General features: G+C 37.6%; 1 protein-coding gene across 4 annotated transcripts in view; it reads left to right on the plus strand.

Moving 5' to 3' along the window:
• The first annotated feature begins 3,119 nt into the window (after positions 1 to 3,119).
• Positions 3,120 to 16,222, plus strand: part of LOC113547127 (collagen alpha-1(XIV) chain) — a 71,965-nt gene continuing 58,862 nt past the window's right edge. For 3 of the 4 annotated variants that reach the window (XM_053236890.1, XM_053236891.1, XM_026947355.3), the window contains exons 1-3: positions 3,120 to 3,453; positions 5,152 to 5,261; positions 12,298 to 12,414. In XM_053236890.1, the coding sequence (XP_053092865.1) occupies positions 5,177 to 5,261; positions 12,298 to 12,414 (202 nt within the window). In that variant the 5' untranslated portion in view covers positions 3,120 to 3,453; positions 5,152 to 5,176. The remainder of the gene's footprint in view (positions 3,454 to 5,151; positions 5,262 to 12,297; positions 12,415 to 16,222) is intronic. The other variant, XM_053236892.1, reaches the window with a different exon arrangement.

Consider the following 16,222-nt stretch of genomic DNA (forward strand, 5'->3'; position numbering starts at 1 on the left):
AAAAACACCATCAGTCCATCCCAGGGCACCATGCACACACACACACATTCACACCTAGGGGCAATCTAGAGTAGCCAATCCACCTACTGCCACGTTTTTGAGAGGAACCAGAGTACCAAGAAGAAACCCATGTGTTCACAAGGAGAACGTGCACAACTCCATACAGACACTGAGCCAAGCTCGAACCGGGCACCCTGGAACTGTAAGGCAGCAACAGCTAAAGGAACAGTTTATTGTAGTAAAATTTAATGTAGACATAGATAGTTTTCCCCCTACTCAATATGTAATCTCTCAACCAAGAGATGTTTGAGCTACAAGTCTAATGTACAAGGCTAACAAATAATGGAAGTGTATAGCCACCAGATTAGTGTATTCATTTGTTCATGATCTCAAACAGACTTGTTTCTCCAGGTTCTGACACTGGATGACATACCATTACATTTATATATCAGGTCCACACTGTTGTAACTCTATCTCATAGCCAAATCTCTTTCTTCATCAGCACCTACACTCACTTACATGTGGCAGCAACGCTAAGCATAAAATCATGCAGTTACAGGTTAAGAGCTTCAGTTAATGTTCATATCAAATATCAGAATGAGGAACATGTAATCTCAGTGACTTTAACCATGGGATTTTCACACACAATAGTATCTAAAGTTTACAAAGAATGGTGCAAAAACAAAAAACATCCAGTGAACGTCAGTTCTGCAGGCAGAAATCCCTTGTTAATGAGAAAGGTCAGAGGAGACCGACTAGACTGGTTTGAACTGACACAAAGTCTACATTAACTCAAATAACCACTCTTTACAAATGTGGTGAGCACAAAAGCATCACAGAATGCACAACATGCTGCCTTGAGGAGAGGAAGAATAGGAATCTGAGGCTACAATAGGCACAGACTCGCAGAAACCGGACGTTTGAAAATTGGAAAAATGTTGCCTGGTCTTATTTTATACATTGTGCTGCTCATTCATGCAGTTAATTGGATAATGTAGGTGTATGAGTGTTCCTAATAAAGTGGAATATGAGGTATGGCTCAGATAACAGTTCCATTTGTCAGAGCTTGATATAATTAAAATGGAATGTAATCAATTCCAGCAGCTCATACAGGATATCACAGGTCTCAGTGTTGCGACATTTCTCTGTGACAGTCCCTTATGCTAAACATAGAATAAAATTATGCACAAATTTAGTTACATTTTCCTGTCTTTCATTTTTTTAAGGCTTGGTACTTCAAATCAGTACAATCTGTAATCTGAGAATGTGTCAGTACAGAAACATACTCTAAAACAAGCCTCATAACTCACAGTCATCACTGAATATTTAAGAGCACATGCATGTGAAAATCTCTGAGGATTTCGTTTACACATTGAACACTCGAAGGCATGCTGTTGTAAGAAAATAATCAATGACAGGGTGGTGTAATGTGGTGCTATCCAAAGTTTATTATTTCTCTATAACAGCACATCCTTAAGTGTTTTTTACCTCTTATGCTACAAGAGAATAAAGAACGACATGTTGTAGTTTTTATCCATTTATAGTTACAGTTAATGTGTTTGTCATGAGGGGGAGAAACCGGAAAGCCCTCGATCTGCCTGTTACAAAGCAGTGATACTGGAGACTCCTTCTAAAATACTAAATAATTCTGTCTCCTCACACAAAATGTCAAATCAACACTTTTTAAAATCTGTTCAATCTGTTTAATCTGAGCGTCCACCATACATCCCTGTGTAACATCCTGTAAAATGTTACTATAGAAACAATAACGTGTTAGACAGAGAGCAATAATAAACCTGTGATTGGCCAGACTACTGTCTAAGCCGTGCTCTTTGTGACACATTGAGAATTTAACAGCACCATAATTTTCTGTGAAAATGTTTGTGAGCTAAACAGTTTGGATTTTGATGTGTGTGTTATGTTTTACGCATACAGTTTGCGCCGTGATAAACTGGTAGCTTCTAGTAGAGTGGATATCGTCAGTATTTTGTAAGGTGTTACATTTGTACTGAATCTAGATTTGTTTAACATTTCCTTATTTTCAGTGTATTTCAGTGTTACGATTTTTTGTAAATAAACATATTATTAACCTCAGATTGGTGGCCTATATATCATTATACATATCATTGAAATGTTTTGTCGTGATATGATAATATTTCCATATTGCCCACCCCTAGTATGCTATATGGCCAACAGTATGTGGACACCTAACTGTCACACTCATATATAAATGCTTTTTGAACACCCCATTCCAGATTTAGTCCCCCTTTGCTGTTATAATAAGCTCCACTCTTCTGGGAAGCTTTCCACTAGATTTTGGAGCATGGCTGTGGGGATTTGTGATCATTCAGCTACAAGAGCGTTAGTGAGATCAGGCGCTGATGTTGGGTGAGGAGGTCTGGGGTTCAGTCGGTGTTCCAGTTCATCCCAAAGGTGTTCAGTGGGGTTGAGGTCAGGGCTCTGTGCAGGACACTCAAGTTCTTCCACTCCAACCTTCACACACCATGTCTTCATGGAGCTCGCTTTGTGCACAGGGGGATCGTCATGCTGGAACAGGTTTGGGCCTCTTAGTTTCAGTGAAGGGAAACTGTAAATCTACAGCATACAATGACATTCTATACAACTGCATGCTTTCAACTTTGCAGCAACAGTTTTGGGAAGAACCACATATGGGTGTGATGGTCAGGTGTCCACATACTTTTGACCATATAGAGTATCTATACATTTCCTTATTTTAAAGAAGCAAACTTCAGCCAAGAAACATATCTACAATAATGGTATGTGGGAAAATGTGTAGATTTCATTTCATTTCATTTCATAACTGTTATTTTAAAGAAGCCCCAGACAGGTAAATAAAAGCTGGGGGGGGGGGGGGGGGGGCACTGTGCCTAAAGACACAGATAAAGAAAGAATGAAATTAAGAACCCTCATGTAAAAAAAAAAAGGCAGGAAAGAGGAGAAGCTGAGAAACTGGCCAAGAATTTGCACCCAGCAGTGAGAGCGCGCGAGTCTTCTCCAAGTCGTAAATCCAGTAACGGTGCGCTCGAGGCGTCGATAAGTCACGTCGCCCTTGAATACCGATCGCCTACGGGACCTGAGTGAGTGTGTGTGTGTGTGCGTGTGTGTGTGTGTGTTTCTCTTTTCTTCCCCCATCCTCGTCACGCGAGATTAAACGAGGTGAAGGAATGAATAGCTGGAGGGACAGACGGGTGAGCGAGCAGCGCGAGCGAGCTGCATGAGCGACGCGCGCGCTCCAACACCACCAGCACCACCCACACCTTCAACACTGCCCGCGAACTGAAGAGGAGGAGGGCGCGAGCTCCGGACAAGCAGCTGTGGAGCGCGTGCGGGTTCTGAGGAACAAAAAAAAACGACAGTTAGTTTTTAAATTTGTACATTTAAAATCTGTGGAAATCTGCTGAGACCGTTGAGTAACCGTCGTTTTTTAAAGGGGTAAGAAAACTATGAATTATTATTATTTTTTAACAATATCTTTCACAGTCGCTTAAAATCATTTAAAAAAACGACCAACTTAAGAATTTGTTTATTTTGGTATTGATAGCATAATGCTAATAGTTTCACAATGTCTCTCATTCTTCTCAGCTTTTATTGTTGTTCACTTAAATAACTATTTATTTATTTATTTATTTACTTAATTGTTTGTTTGTTTGTTTGTTTGGTTGGTTGTTTATTTAACAGACAACACTTCTGTTCAAGGCACTTTCACATTTCCAAATTTCTTAATCCACTTTCTCAAACCTGAATTCTTTTTTTTTTTTTTTACCCCCACCATGTTAGTTAATATCTGGTCATACTCTGCACAATTCCACATTATTAGCCACTAAAAAATATAATAAATGAATAAAATAAAATGTTGTAATATGCATTAAAGTCTAATGGCTTGGTGGCTTTTGCCCACCTCTTAACATATTATTTTTTAATACATCACCAGGCAGAAAAAATAATATTAACCAATAATACTGTCTTTTTTCTTTTTTTTTTTCAATTTACTCAAACCCAGTCGGTTAAACCAAAATTTAGATGTTATTTAGCCTATTTCACACCTTTGTATATTGTGTACACTTTCTGAAATAATGGTACCAAACTGAACTTTTCCACATGGTTGGGTGGTACCATCAAGGTCACATCTTTTATACCTTTATTTCACTTGGAAATGTGAATGTACTTTAAGGTTGTAACTGAATACCATTAAAGTATTTGGAATGAACAGTTCTAAACAGATACGAATGTACATACGATTCAGAGAGGAACAGTTGTGTTTGTAGGCTTGCATGAAAGGTTCACAGGGCATCTGGTTGGTGTCCATCGGGTCTGGGATCCTGTGGTACTCAACAAAAATTTGAGCAAGTGTGAGGTTTATATTAGCATGTGGTGTGAGTGAGCTGTCAGATATGAAGCTTGTGGGACAAAGAAAGACATTCATTAACATGAGGCATTCATTCTTTCATCATTAGTTACTGCCTGGTCTGGGTCATGGTGGTTTAAATTAGTCTACTAGTTTGTTTATAGTTTGGGAAACAACTAAACTTGCTAGAAAATATTGTGGGCAGTTATGAACAAAAATAACAGTGTGAATGGGGTTAAAAAGCAGTTATGAACTGGAGTGATGTAGCTGAGGTTGAGGAGCCGTCAGAGCTGGAATTCACACACCATGCTGACACTGCTGCCATTTTAATCTCTGTTTCTGGGGGGTGGTTCTGGCTTAGGCCATGCCCACTTTAGGTTTAAATCCAAATACATATATGGATATTTGGAGCACTAAACAGATACAGATAGTGGCAATGTGTTATACCCCTAGTATACTTTTACCAAGGTACATCTAAGGTACATAACTGGTGTTTAGACCATTGTTGTACCTTTAAAACTTTGCTATAAAAGCTGATTAAAGGTGCACTATGTGCATCTTTCCAGGTAAAAGATGCATAGTAAAGGTATGAAAGATGATCCATTAATGGCTCCAGTCCAGCAAGGAAAAGTACAGTTTGGTAACCTTATTTCTGAGAGTGCACTGGAATGTATCACAATACTGTAGGCCCATATTGCATATCCATACAAACTCGTCTGCTAGTATGCTTTGCGTTTTAGGATTTAACCACTAAATTACAGTTTTTCTTTTCTTCTGCATTTTAGCTCTTGCCCCACACTAGCTGAGAGGATGCAGGCGAGGGGCATCAGGTCACTAGGTCCACTTCTTCTCCTGGCACTATCATCACTGTTCACCAAACCAACACATGGACAAGGTAAAACATCTCTTTCTCTCTAAACCTGTCTATCTCTGTCTGTTTATCTCTGTCTGTCTCTGTCCCCCCCGCCCACTCACTCACAAACACAGACACACACAGGTCGTTTGGAACAGCTTGCAAAATCAAACGTCTTGCATTCTGTTGCATTGTCTGGTTGTGCATCCATTAATTAGTGAAGCTTGAGCTTTGAGGTTTTTCTAATTGTACCATCTGTGCTTGCATGGAAAAGAATGTTCCAATCAGGAAATGTGATGAATGAAAAGTAGAAATAGAAAGACATGGAAAGAGCTTGTTCAGTCCAATGCGATTGCTATGTCATTCTGTCGTGCAGCCAGTTAAGTTATGACTATAGGTAATTCTCCATCTTGAAGATTTGACTCTTAAAGGCTCTTAGAGGAGATCTAGGGTTACTGAGTGTCAGTAACCCTAGATCTCCTCTAACACCCTTTAAGATTCCTTTAAGAGTCTACTTCTATGTCTCATTCACATGCTGATATTGTTTTTAACTATTCTTATTGATCTGTATTGTCTCACTTAAGCTTGTTCCAAAGAGCCAATGTGATGAATTTGTTGTATTTAACCTAACCCATTTGTTTCTTATTTACCGATTTGCCTTCGTAGCTCTCAGACATCTCGATACAGGACTTAAGTAGAAAATAAAGGGCACTATGGCTCAGATCAGTAGTATTTATATTCCAGGGTGAAGAATGGATTTTAAACTGAACTTTTTTGAAGAATAAATTGCATACACAATTTTATTGCTGTTTAGGGTATAGGACCAAAATCACTGAAGTTTGTTATGTTACAGTCAAGGACAAAATTTCTGGAACAAAGCAGAATGTCAGGTTCATGACAGCACATATTTGATCCTTTTGTGTGATGTGCACTAGTGTATGTATGTAAGGAATAACTTAAATAACACCACTTGAGGCATACTATTATAGCTTACATTTAATAGTGTGGAGCTCCCCAAAACAAATTAGTTCTTTTTATCCCTTACATTATAACTGCTATATACAGTCATTTTCTCACCAGACTCTTTTTTTCTCTCTCTTAAAGTTAGTAAGAACACAGAATCGAACCTTGTTACTGAGAAGCTGCAGAGCCCGCTATTCTGAAGGCCTTCCTGTGTCAGAAATCTTCAAGCTTTACCACTGACTACTACAAAGTGCTGACACTGGAGAGTCCTTCCATAAATGCTAAATTAATATATTCACTATATCAACAATTACACAGTAAATTGTTACTGTCGAAACACTATTGTGTTAGAATGAACACATTAATGTAAACCTTGCAGCTGGCACTACTACAGAGATGCTGTTATAGAAAATTAATCAACACTTTCTGACCAGTCAGAATCAAGCATTCAACAGTACTGCGTATGCAATATATACTATACTGTACTATACAGACGGGTGACAAATTAAAGGAATAAACACCATCAAAATGTGTTAAACCACCATAAGCTGCCACAACAGATTTGATACACCTTAGCACAGATTCTCTCAGGAACTGTACAGGAAGGATGAGCACCGTTCTTCAAGATATTTTTCCTCATTTGGTGGTAATGGTGGTGGCTAACATGTAACTCTAAAATCTCCAATAATTGTTAATTTGGGTTGAGATCTAGTGAGTGTGAAGGCCGTAGCATATGACTTACATCATTTTTCATCCTTATTAAATCTTTCAGTTAGCCCTCTTGCCCTGTGGATAGGGGCGGAGTCATCCTGGAAATGACATCTCATCAGGATAGAAATGTTTCACCATAGGATAAAGGTGATCAGTCAGAAGACCTTGGGAAGTGGTAGCTCCGTGGTTAAGACATTAGACTTCTGATCAGAAGGTTGAGAGTTCAAATCCCAGCACCACCAAGCTACTACAAGGCCCTTAACCCTCAACTGCTCAGTTGTATAAATGAGATAATTGCTAGTCGCTCTGGATAAGGGCAGATGCTGTAAATGTAAACTTCGTATTGTTTTGCAGTGACACTTCACTCTAAAAGGAAAAGTAGGCCAACAAAATAAATAAATAAATGTCCCCTATAGTGTGAAAGAGCAGACATTTTCCTTTAATTTGTCACTCGTCTGTCTCAATTATATTTCAAATAAAACAACCATTATGTCAACCATTTTAAAAATCAACTGGTTTCCTCCTGCAACTTCAGAAGTACTTTCACAGCTGAACGTTGGTCCCAAACCTCCTGTGTCTCTTTATTATGTTCCATGCCATGAATAAGTATGTTCTCATTGCTTCCAAAATTTCTTTTGATCGCGGCATTGTGTGTTGCTTGTTGAGACCTCTTAGCCTACACACATTGCTGGAAAGTGTCTATTTAAGTGATGTTTAGCTTCAGTAATCAAGGCTGGGTATGCCTAGTTTAAATGAACCCCATTACTGATCACATTTGGTTAATCTTTTTGATTGAGTAACTAAGGGGACAATTACTTTTTTTACACAGGGCCAGTTGGTGTTGGATAACTTTCTTCCTTCAATGAAATGGTCATTTAATAACTGTATTTTGTGTTTACTAAGGTTGTTTTTGTCTTATATAAAATTTTGTTTGAAGATCTGGAACAATTAAGTGTGGCAAATATGCAAAAATAGAAGAATCAGGAAGGGGCAAATACTTTTTCACGGCACTGTATGGTGCAAAACGTCCAAATTTATTACTAAAGTGCTAAAAAATTTTGTATTGTTACCAACAGGTAGTACTTGTTGAGATGGAGCATATTGAAATTTGCCAGATGTATGCTGGGTCTGCCAGGAAAAAAAAAAAAAAAAAACACACTGGGTGTTTTATAAAATGTCCAACTGCTCAAACATTCTTATACACTACTTGTAACTGTAAAATGTGTTTAAAGCACATTTATAGCAGCATTGAAGTTCAAACATTTTAAACTTAAACACCAAATGTGTTTCTTCCTTGGACTAATTTAAAAGTTATCTATAAAGAGAGTGTTCATGCAGAGAACTGTCTCACCTGGAGTATGTCCAGTGGACAGGTTAAGATCTGCCTCTGACTAAGGAAAGAGCAGCAAACATTTTCAGCCCCAAACCTTCTCTCCTCATTCACCTGCCATATTGGCACACTGCTCGTCGACCCTTATCTTCCTGCAGAGAGATACTACATACAGCATTGCTACAGTTCTAATTAGGTAGGAAATTATAATTCTGAAGTATTAAGTCCTGCACAGTCATGCTGACTGAATGCCTCAAGCGATTCATTTATTATTAACCACGATAGCGTTTTTGACTGTAAAGCCACAGGCAGGAAACGTTGAAACTAGCACCAGCACTGATTTCTGAACCAAAAGAATGCTTCACAGAAATATATAATATTATGTATGTTATTTAACACAGAATTCCTGTAATTAAGCACATTTTAAACTATTAAAATGAATGTTTTATCTCATTAAATCCCCATTGGGACATTGAAGCCCTGGCATTTGGACTTGAACTACATGGATTTAGACCAGTTTACAGGCAGCCTATAACAAAATTGGTTTGACATTCATGTGTGGTTGGTTACAGATGGAAAATAATTAATGCTGGTTTTGAATTGACCAAAGCATTTGGAGCTGACAGTCACATCTGTCATCCTAACAGTGCTCTCATCTGCTCTTTCATAGCAAAACATGCCTCATATTTTATATAATAATTCTTATTGTTGACCTTTAAACATTTCCTGCAGAGCTTATAGTTTTATTGGCTCACATTTTACAGTTCACTGCTACAAAATAACTTCTTTGATTTCCTCTTGGAATAGAGACTCTAAACACTGAAGTCAAAATTGAGAGTCCAGGCTTCACACTGCATCTTCGAGACGTTTTTTTTAAGATCCTAGCTTCAATTTCCAGCTGACACTTTTACCTGGACAACCTGGAGTCATGGCAGTGGAACTTGCCTCCTCTCCAGGATTATCAACAAAGTTATGATACAGGAGAGATCATTTCATACAGGCTTTCCTGAATTCCCCAGTAAAATTGGACCAAACCCAGGTGCCACTTTGGGATATCATAAAAACCAGAACTTGTTTGGACTTCTTGTGTTTTAAAAACAAAAGCATGAAATGGAAATCAGAAAAATATTTTAATCCATAGTGTTATGTGTTTCAAACTAAGATATGCTCAGCATTTTAAGGAGATGGTGAGGTGAAACATGACATCATATTTGGTAGAAATGTATTTTCGTGCATGGTGCCAATCAAAAGTTAGGAGATATTTATTGGTCAGAAAATATCATTAAATCTTACTGGAAGATTATGGAGGAAAAAAACAACAACAACTTGCTAAAACCATGGACCTCAAATGCCAATTTAAAAAAAATCAATTATCAGTTAGATTTACACAGAATATGATTATAAGATATGTTTTCCCTACAATTAAAAAAAAAAAAAAAATCTGTTCTTATCCTGCTTGATAAAAGAGGCCCAATGGTAACATACTACCACTGGCTAGCATACCAAACACAGGTATGCTCATTGGAACAAGAATCGTAGCAAGGATTTCCACCATGATATCCAAAAGCAGTTTTCTCTGAAATGAACTATAATCTGATCAGACTTTAGGAAACTCTCACAGCAAAATGTGATCACAGCTGTGTTCACATGTGCACTTCAGATCTATGTAATGGTGCTGGAAGTCCTGAGCCAGGACTACGGTTAAGACTTCTTAGCTCGTAACACAACCAGTGATTGAGCATGTTAAAGCACCAGCTAAACATCTGTACGAACGTTACGAACTATATGCGGAAAGTGATAAGATGAATTAACACCGCTGGACTGAACCGGGATGTACTTTAGAATCCTGTTCAGAAGAGAGATCTTCATTTTACAGAATCACAAAAGCCCTGCAGAAAGCCCCTTTCCCCATGTTAAGGTTGGTGTGTTTGGTATATTATTATAGAATGCTTGACTTGATGCATCCTTATAAACTCTAATATTAGCAGTAAACAGGCTGTACTTTACATACCTGTACAAAACTCTCGCACTGTTCTCCGGTCAGTGTGGGTATGTAAAAATATTTTTGCATCTTTGCTTGCTAACAGTGACACAAACACAAGAATGAGTTTGTGGGAATTGGTGTATGCATATAGATTTAGATAGACGTAGTATAGTACTGCTACAGTTTTGGAAGTGTGTGAGGTGCGTGTGTGTGTGTGTGCGTGTGCGTGTGTATGTTGGCATGGGTTTGTATTAGTTTTGCCTGTGGAGCTGAAATGAAATGAAGAATTCTGAATGGTGAATGTGCTCTGTCTGTCTGTCTCTTTGTCTGTCTGACTTGTTCCATTTTTCTAAAGAGAAATAGACACAAAACAATGCTATTTCAGATCCTACAGTTTCAAGCTGTGTTCCAATACTGCGTTAACACACCTTCTTTGACTTCCCCTCAATCACTGTCGCCATCTTAAGGGCTTATCAGATCTAGTAAAGTTCAATGGATGACCCATTTGGAGGTATTGAATCAATATTGATATAGACTTACCCTAAGTCATTTCAAACTTATGCAAAACTCACTAGCACATTAGCTTGTTTGCATGCTAGCTTTTAAGCAAGCATGTTTTACTTATAGTTCAAAAGAATTTGTTTGTATAATTTTTGAAATTGATAGCTTTTAGCAGCATTGTGCTTTCTCTCTGGTTCGACTATGTTCAGACTCAAAACTCTGCTCCTTGTGTGTTGAAGATGGCGACTCATGTGATGCACACTTAGTATGGGGACGTTAATAAGGGCATTTTTGCAATATTGGAATGCAAGACTTATCTTTCCTCTATTTGACCTCTGGTTAGGTCAAGCTCTGTTCCTGAGCCTGTCCCCCAGAGCTGAAACAACGAGTTTATTACTAACACCTTACTACAAATGTATGAAGGGAAAGTGCGTGACTTGACTCTTTGTGACATCTGTGGTTTCCTGTTTCTCGAACACAGATGGATGAAAAACTGTCTATCTCTCTCTATAGAGCTCAGACTAATTTAATCACCATCTGCCACTCAAACATACTCCTTAACCTTATCTTGGAGATTTTAAGCTGCTTCACGAAGAGTGTGTTTGCTTTGCAGATGATAAACATTCACTCCCGTTATACTGTGTACCTTCCATTCTTTTGATTTCCATTTCTGAAACCATTATCAGAAAACAAAAAAATGTCTTTTTGAGGTCTCAAGGTTTGTACTGTGTAAATAATAATAATAAACTGATAAGCAGAAAATGTACTAATGCTGTTTTCAGATTACAGATGACAAGTCCAACATGACATATCCAGTCAAATTACAGCAGCCAAAACTGGGAAGATATTAAAATATCAGTAAACAAGAAACAATGCTTAATGAAGGGGAAGTGGTAGCTCAGTGATTAAGATGTTGGACTTCTGATTGGAAGGTTGTGAGTTTGAATCCCAGCACCCCCAAGCTGCTACTGTCGGGCCCTTGAGCAAGGCCGTTAACCCTCAACTGTTCAGTTGTGTAAATGAGATAATTGTAAGTTGCCCTGGATAAGGGTGTTTGCTTAGTGCTATAAATGTAAATGTAATGAATACATGACAGTGGCCTGTCTTGAGCCATTTAAGCATCACATATAAAAATATAATATTGTATGGAGAATCATCAGACATAGGTTGGGTGTAGCATCCATCAAGGCCAACTTCAGTAACAATTCTGATTGGATTAACACAACTGATCATGTTTCACTGAAAAAACAACAACTCACTTTCTACTTCTTACCATTTTACCCCCTATAACATTTGTATTTTGTATTAGAAAATCTTCTACAATATCTATTTTTACAATCCAATTGTAAAATTGTAAAAAAAACTATGAGTTTTAAAAAGCCTCTGATTTGTTTTCTGATTTTAGTTTCTGCTTAGGAGATTAAATGATTGGATGGTATAGGGATATGAAACTCTTGTCCTAAATTACTGCAATTTTCTTGTAATGCTTTTAAACATAAATCACATTCACCTGCATATTGTACAAATAGTTTGTGTTGTGTGTCTTCGTGTGTGTATGTGTGTGTGTGTGTGTGTGTGTGTGTGTGCAGTGCCTGCTCCTAGAAGATTGCGTTTTAAGGAGCTAGGTTCAGGCATGCTCAGTGTGTCCTGGAAGGAACCGAAAGGAGAGTTTGACAGCTACAGATTCATCTACAGCTCCGGCTCAGGTAAGCAGAGGAACTTATATTAAGCTGGTCAATGAAAAATTTCCAGCAGCCTGTTGAACCAGCTGAACATAAGCTCTATTGTAGCCTATTTTGGACATAAATACACCAAATGATATAGTTTCAACGTAGACTTAAGTTATAAGTTAAAACTTGTACCTCCCTCCTAGTAGGTGTAACATTCACCATAAATAAAACTACTCTGTGATTCTGTTCAAAGTGAACAAAGTCCATAATATTAGTGTAATCATGCATATTTAGAAATTTTACACCTACAAATCCATTTTGTTTTCTGTGTTTTTTTTTTCTTCTTTCAAGTAGATAGTCATGATAGTCATCATATATGATCACTGGACATGAAAATAATGGAACACAAATTGTGGGATTATAAGACTATAAATAGACTACTTTTTATATCAGCTGATGTAGCAAGCCCTTGGTAGTGCACAATGTCATCAAATTAAGATATTGACATCATAGTATACACAACGTAATACACTATATGGCCAAAAGTTTGACACCTGCCCATCATGCACATATATGTGGTTCTTCCCCAAATTGTTGCCACAAAGTTGTTACACGCAGTTGTATAGGATGTCTTAGTATGCTGTACCGTTACAATTTCCCTTCACTGGAACTAAGAAGCCCAAACCTGTTCCAACATGACAATGCCCCTGTGCACAAAGCGAGCTTCATGAAGACATGGTGTGTTAATGATGGAGTGGAAGAACTCGAGTGTCCTGCACAGAGCCCTGACCTCAACCCCACTGAACACCTTTGAGATGAACTGGAACACCGACTGAACCCCAGACCTCCTCACCATCAGTGTCTGATCTCACTTAATACTCTTGTGGCTGAATGGACAAATTTCCACGGCCATTTTCCATGTAGTGGAAAGCCTTCCCAGAAGAGTGGAGCTTATTATAACAGCAAAGGGGGACAAAATCTGGAATAGGATGTTCAACAAGCACACATGGGTGTGATGGTCATGTGTCCACAGAATAGTAAACAAGAAGAGTAAACTGTGTGCTATATCTCTATTATCTTAATGGTTATAAGTTAGATGGTTCTTAACCTCAGACCTCTTTCACTCTCCCTTTCCATCTTTTGTATTTCCTTTGCTTAAGCCAGTCACCTGAAATGAAAACACTGGAGATTTAGCAGTAACAACATAATTAATGAATAATTTATGATTGTGAAATCTTTCATAGATTTTAAATGTAGAAAATGTAAATTGTGGGAGTCTTGTTGAATTCACTGTGACCTTTTGCTCCATTGTGCCTACACAGTATCTTTGTTTCAGTATCTTTGTTTCGTGACCTGCCTACTGGCTGTATGAGACAAAACTCATCTGTATCAGGATCCACACAGCTAATAGTTCCTCTTTTTTATTTCAAAAGACACTTTTCATCGTTTCATCTGGTTCTGATGAGAATGAGTTGTAACAGTTGTTAGAATTTTAATATTCATTCTCATTTAATAACGAAGCTTTTGTTGTTTCATGGTGAATGTTGAGACAGAGGTGACTGAATTGGAATTTTTTTTTGTGAATAGATCATTATGCTTGGGAGTTTATTGTCTTCAGTCCACATTTGGCAGCACTGACTCTCCTCCAGAGTCTCTCAGAGGACATACTGTGTGTGTGTACTGCGGTGAAAAATGATGAAAAATGTAGTGTTGACCAGTGAGGCTGTTCTACTGAATCTCACTGAGGAAGAGTCAAAGAAAGAGAGAGTGACCATTTAAATATTTGGCTCACTTCTGTTTGGCTCATATTATTATCATGTCACCTCCAGCAAGAAACTGGGTCACACACACGTGAATAAAATTAGCCACACTCATCAGCTAGTGTCCCAGTAATCCATATTGATTTGGACCTGCTCCACTGTTTTTACACTCTGAAGCTGTCAGGACAATTGAGGAGTCGTTTACATCACCGTAGCCACTATAGCAGAATTGTGATTTGCAAAACGATGTCTGTGTGTATATTAGCGTGTAAAATGACTGGAGTTGAAGGTGTTTGTTTTTTTTTTCACTCCTGATGCAGCTTGAGTCCAGTGCTATTCACCTTACACCACACTCTCTAATGTAGTTGAAAAGAAAGGACCAAAATATGACAGGGTATACTGTTATAGGAAAATAATTTGTGACCTGACACAAAACAGAATTACTGTTACCACCACAACGTTAATTATTTTGCTTTAACACCAGTGTTTTATTCCTCTTACACCACAGCAATTGCCAATGATTATATTTTTTTATTTATTAAAGAATGAAGATTTCTTTATTATTAAAAAGATTCATTTATCCATTTATACTTACATTTAATGTTGTGGAACATCCATGAAACAAGTTAGTTCCTGTTACCACTTATGCTATAACAGCTATAAACAGTTGTTCCCTCACTTTCTCTTAAAGTTCAGACAGAAACATTGGACCACAAGGCATAACGTCCTCTGTTCTTAAGACATTACCGTGGTAGAAAATTTTAAATGCAGCTTTTACAAAGTGCTAACACTGGAGACTCTTTCCAAAATGTTACAGAAAACTTCACCATAACATGTTCTTTTGATTTGTTTATTACAGGCTTAGATTATGTGGAGCATCTACCAGTTATGCCAGATTATCCCAGTCCGTCTCACTTAGTTGTTAATATAGAAACAATAATTTATTAGAACATGAAACTGCAATTTACATTGGAGTCGGAACTATTGTCAGAGCTGCCGTTATAGAAAATTAGTCAACAACTTCTGACCAATCAGAATCAAGAATTCAGCAGCACGGTGGTATTATGTAATAAGATATCCTTTATCCTGTATTTCATACAAAGTATTTAAACGCGTAGTCAGTTTACTAAAAATGTTATAACAAAAAAAGAACCTGTCACAATTGTGATGATGAAAATATTACCAAATAACTTCTAATTGTTTCAGTGCATTATGTGACAGCCCAGATTCACACCTTCCTTTTGGTGTTTTCTGTTCTTAACACGTCTAATTCAGCTCATGAAGAGCTGGATAATTAGACGGAGAGTTAGCTCAGGGTTGTTAGAGCAGGAATACACTGACCTGTGAAGTGCTGTATTAGCACTACAAACATCCCGAATCTCACAAGATTTCATGATGTTTGGCTTCATGGATTCATCACTCAGCCAGCTGTTTCTTTGATTTGTTTCATAGCCAGACAATCAGCATATTAAGATAAACAACAGGGATGGTTTACTTACTGATGACAACTTGGTATGCAAATAAAGGACATGGCAATGGAAGAACAAACCACAGTGGCCAAAGTGGAAGAATGCTTTGTACAGTGACTGATTTTAGGGGAATACCAGACTGAACTCATAGTCAAGTGTAAACATCTGCACACCCTTAGGATAAAATAGCGAAAAGTGTGTTAAGTTGATATTGGAAACCTTGTAAATGCTATGGGCCATTCTTTTATAGGAAAGTAATCAATGATAACATGGTGTGATGCGGCACAGATGTGAAGCAGAGTTACTATTACCACCTGGATGTTGATTCAAAGCACAAAGTTCTCTGTCCTGAAAACAGAATCAAGAATTCAACAGCATTGCTTTATATGTAACATTAGCATACAGTAAATGGTCAGTCATGCAATATGCTGGGAATGCCCAAGAAAATAGAATGTGCCTAGTTTTAGTTTGTTTAGTTTTAGTCTGTTGTTTTGTATAAATATTAATGTTTATTAAGGTTAATTTCTTTATTAAAATCATAGAATTGTAATATTTACTAAGTATGCACCAACATATTTAGCTCAGAATAACAAAACTTAGTCTAAGTCATTGTTA

This window comes from Pangasianodon hypophthalmus, chromosome 9 (genome assembly GCF_027358585.1).
Source record: "Pangasianodon hypophthalmus isolate fPanHyp1 chromosome 9, fPanHyp1.pri, whole genome shotgun sequence".
Taxonomy (NCBI): domain Eukaryota; kingdom Metazoa; phylum Chordata; class Actinopteri; order Siluriformes; family Pangasiidae; genus Pangasianodon; species Pangasianodon hypophthalmus.